The sequence below is a fragment of the Neophocaena asiaeorientalis genome, unplaced genomic scaffold (assembly GCF_003031525.2).
Source record: "Neophocaena asiaeorientalis asiaeorientalis breed wild unplaced genomic scaffold, Neophocaena_asiaeorientalis_V1.1 scaffold177, whole genome shotgun sequence".
Taxonomy (NCBI): Eukaryota; Metazoa; Chordata; class Mammalia; order Artiodactyla; family Phocoenidae; genus Neophocaena; species Neophocaena asiaeorientalis.
Window position 1 is genome coordinate 5,839,647 of NW_020172779.1, and position 4,485 is coordinate 5,844,131.

Consider the following 4,485-nt stretch of genomic DNA (forward strand, 5'->3'; position numbering starts at 1 on the left):
GTTAACCCCTCACCTTCCAGCAGCACTTCCTTGCCAGCGCGCTTCAGCGCCTGCACCGCCTCGTCGTGGGTGGCGTCCCGCAGGTCGGCCCCGTTTACGGACAGGATGGCGTCCCCTACGTACAGGGCTTGCGTTTGGTCCGCCGCCAGCCCCTTGAAGATCTTGCTGATGAGGATGGGCATCTTGTTCTCCTTGCCCCCCTTGATGCTGATGCCCAGCCCGCCCAGCTCCTGCTTCAGCACCTTCACGCCGCGCTTCTGGTTCGAGATAGACTCGGGCACCTGCTCGGGCAGGTCGGTGAAGGCGGTGCGGACCCCGGCGGGCGAGTCCGGGGGCTGCGCGCCGCCCGCGCCCGGGTGCCCCGCGCCGGCACCCCTGCAGAACGAGCCATTGGTGGCGGTCCCGATGCCGTTGTACGCCGCAGCGCCCTCCTCGCAGCTCAGAACCAGGGCGTCCTCGCTCAAGTTCACCAGAACTTTGTGCCAGCGATCCCGCACCAAAACTTCCAGCAGCCCGCTCCGCTGCGCTCGGCCGCCTCCCCCGCCGGCCGGCCCGGCCGCCGCTGCCGCCGCCGCCGCTACCGCCATCTTTCCGGCATTCTTAAAATGCCATGTGATTGCAAAAGGGGGGAAAAGTGGGGAAGGGTTGCGGGGGGAGCAAGGAGAGCGCGCCCCGCAGGGAGGAGGCGGGACGCGGGACTCCACTCCGGGACTTCGCCGAAGCGCCCTGCGCGAGTTGGCAACCGCGGTGCGGCCGGTTCCCCCTGGCCTGATCCTGGGCGGGGTGGAGCAACCTAAAAGAAGAAGGAGAGACAGAAACAGGAAAGGGGAAAAAAACCAGCTGCCAGTGGCAAAACCCCAAACCGAGGAGAAGCCGCGTAACGGCTAAGCGCCGGCGAGGGTCGGTAGGGGGAGTCGCTACCGGGGAAGGACGGGGACCCAGCGCCTGGCGGCCGCTCACCTGTTCCAGCCGCCGCAGCCTCGGCGGTCACACGCCGCGCGCCCGCTCGACCCTCCCCGCCTCCCTCCTCCGAGGGCACGTCGCCGCAGGGACAGCTTCCCTTCCACCCCGCCCCAGGCGTCTCTTCTCCACCCGCCCTTCTCCGCGGGCGCCCACACCGCACCTTGGCGTGGTCTGTGTGTCCTGCGTTGGTCCCCTGCCTGATGCTCCCAAGCCCCCTCCCCTTTCACACCCTCTGTTGAATCGCCTTTCAGTCCTACCCCCCAGGGGTGTCTAGATTCAAATCTCCTCCCTCTGGCTTCCTCAAACCAAGTCTCGGCTCCTCCTGCTGAGTTCTTACCTGTCTCTCCTTTTCGCAGGGGCTGAAAAGGTAGACTCAGGCAGAGGCCCTGGGTTGCCTGAGAGTCACGAGGGAAGGCTGTCTCAAGACCCCAAAATGAAACGTCAGCATAACCCGAGTGCGGGAAACTTCTTTTTAAATGCAGGACATCTTTCTGCCGGGTCTCTGGAGAGGTGTCTTTGCTGGCTGGGGTTTTTAGGAGGTCGCTGCCTGCCCCAGACCCCAGAGACAGATGTTCTTCCATTTCTAGCACATTATATGCTCTCTGCTTCTGACCTATCTTTTTTTTTTCCCCCAGTGCCACCCAAATGCTTCCTGTGACATTCTCTTTCTTCCCGAGATCCAATATAGAAAGTCCACCATTTAAGAACTCAGTTGCAATGGACTCTCTCTCAAAAGTTCCTTTATGAGTGACATATGTGGAGCTCTAGCTGCATTTTTCCTGGGAAATGATATTATAATCATTGGTTACTTTCCCGGGCCAATGCGGAAATGCCAACATAACCCATGTCTTAGATGAACCTCCCAGAACCCTCCTGGTCCTTGAACCTCTCAAGTTCTCCCCGACCCTAAGCAGGTCTCATGGAACTCTGGAAGTGTTTCACACTTCTCCTTTCCCTCCTTTTCCCTCCTCTCTCTGCCCTCTCTCCAAAAACCAAAACAAAATTCACAAATCTGAGAATTCCTAAAGGTAAACCCAACCCAGCAAGGTGTCAGGAGGAAAGAAATCTATTGAACACATTCCCACTGATGTGTATTATCACTGGAAGTTCTCTAACCCTTCCAGAATGACTCACACTTTTAATTGAGAATGTTTAAAAACCCAGACCCATCCCCAGAGATCGGGTGGTTGGTATTCCAGGCAGGGTCCCAGAATGAAATGGAAACATTTGAGTTTTGGGATTTTTTTGTTTTTGAGGAAAAGAAGTCACTGCAGGTAGGTCAAGGGGAATGCTTAGATTTATACTTCTGCTTGTAGCAACCTTATTTCCTATATTTCTAACCCACCAGTGTTCCAAAAGCTGTTTATTCTTTCATGTAAAGGTCCTCACGGCCGGGACGGCACAGGCGGCTCCAGTGTTGGGTGGGAAAACCGTCTGGGGGCTGCCCTCTGCTTTAGAGGCTGAGGACTCACACACGTCACTCTTCAGGAGCCTGAGTGCTGCCAGATGCACTGAGGTGGAGATAGGCACCAGGATGCCAGTGTGATAATTTAGAAATCGAAACAGATCGCCCTTGGACTGAAATCCTCCATTCACAGCACACCTGTATCTTGCCTCTGTGGTCAAGCGATGTCAGAGGCCCAGGCATAACTAGAAGTAATGTATCAATTTGCCATAAGAAATTGCAAGCTCTGGGATGAGAATTTCTCAGAATCTCTGTGATAAGCACATTTTTTTCCGGGTAAGCAGCCCTACATGGGAAGCAGTAGACTGCTTGTTGGAAGTGGCATCAGAAGGAGAAGAGCAAATATTCAACATCATTAGGCCTGAGGCATACCTGTCAGCCGGAGATGCCTTCACCGATGGAATTAGAATAATAGCCCCTCTTCTAAGTGCTTTATACATGTTCACTTAATCCTCCCAGTAATTCTTGGGGATACTTACTATTATCATCTCTCCTATTTCACAGGTGGAAAGGCGGAGATTTTAAACAAGATTGTTAAACTTGTTCTGGTCCTGTAGCTAATAAATGGCAGTCAGGATACAAACCCAGGTGTGAAGAATTTGGACTCTTAATCATTGTCCTACACTCTCCTAAAAATGCTCAGAACCTGTCAGCCCCAGTGTTCACCTTGGACTGAGGCCAGCCTTTCCACCAGGAGGAAAGCCCTGAGGGTTAAGACCCTTCCCCTAGATATGTGTAGAAAGGTGCAGCCAGCCTTGTCTCTCTGGCCTCTCCTGCTTTCCAAAGTTAGAGCACACCGGGCCCTTCCAGAATTGACACACTCTTTTCTTTAGACATGGTAGTAAGTTGAAGCTGATGACTATTGTGGTCTTGCTTGCCTAAAAGCCCTTTCTTATCCCTCACACAGCTCTGCATATCTGGCCCCTGAGCAGTAAGGCCGACTCTCAAAGGTAAACTTTACTTACCTCATTTCTTGGTTCTACATGGGACTACTGCACTGCAGCCCTGTAATACTTACAATTAGGACAGATTATGTTCTCTTAGGTCTCCCCTTTTGAAGAATGGTCACTGGACAGGTCTGCAAAGACTACTAGCTTCCTCACTTTATGCGTGTGGCCTTTGAAGCTCAGAGAAGAGCAGCGACAAATCCAAGGCCACGTGGTGGGTTTGTGACAAAGACACAACTGGGTTATCATGAATCCCAGTCCAACTTGAGCATTCCAGATGTTACAGCTGAAGTCCCCTCCTCCTTTTTTTTAACCAGATTTCTTTTACTTAGCTCTGTCTCTGGTTCTGTTTCCTCCTTCTGTCCTAAACCTTTGACTTCCATTTCCACCCAGCCCAAAGTGGGATCTTCCCATGGATGCCCCTTTGCTGAGGGAGGTGCATTTTCCTGCAGATGTTTGGGTGGACCTAGGCTTGCAAAAACAGGCCACAAAATCCTCAGCAGCACAGAGCAGAGGATAGTGATGGAGCAGTAGCAAGAAGGGGCAGTGTTCCTCCCTCATTCCACAAAGTTTGGTGGTGCATCTGTCCTGTCCCAGGCACTGTTCTAGGTGCTGTGAAATGCGAGCAGACAAATGGTAGGATGTGCCCTATGAGGCTTACATCATAGTGGGCAGTAGGGTGGAGGTGGAGAAAGACTGCAGACATAATATACTTTCACGGAGAAGTAAATACCAGGAAGAAAATAAGACAGAGCAACAGGGTCTAGAGTGACGAGGGGCAAGGGACATCTATGGGTGGCCACTGTTAAGGAAAGCCTTTGTGAGGAGGTGACTTTTGCCTGAGACATGGATGGTGAGAAGAGGGGAATCTTGCAGAGATCTAGGGAAGAGGGTCCCAGTGAGAGGGAAGAGCCAGAGCAAAGCACCTGAGATAGAACTAAGCTTGCCTGGTTCAAGGGACCAAAGGAGGCCAGCATGGCTGGAGCAGCCCCTGGGAGGAAGAGAGAGACCAGAGAGATAGACTGGGCCAGGCCACAAAGGAGGGCCTTGGAGGGTTACAGCACAATCCATTCTCCTTGTCCTCTCTGAGCCTCAACCATCATACATTTT

General features: G+C 53.2%; 1 protein-coding gene across 3 annotated transcripts in view; it reads right to left on the reverse strand.

Annotated features, from left to right (window-relative positions):
• Positions 1–1,140, reverse strand: part of SNTB1 (syntrophin beta 1) — a 217,179-nt gene extending 216,039 nt beyond the window's left edge. The window contains exons 1-2 of one of the 3 annotated variants that reach the window (XM_024741010.1): positions 961–1,140; positions 14–793 (exon numbers count right to left, since the gene is read on the reverse strand). In XM_024741010.1, the coding sequence (XP_024596778.1) occupies positions 14–587 (574 nt within the window). In that variant the 5' untranslated portion in view covers positions 588–793; positions 961–1,140. The remainder of the gene's footprint in view (positions 1–13; positions 794–960) is intronic. The other 2 variants (XM_024741009.1, XM_024741011.1) reach the window with 2 other exon arrangements.
• Between the last annotated feature and the right edge of the window lie 3,345 nt (positions 1,141–4,485).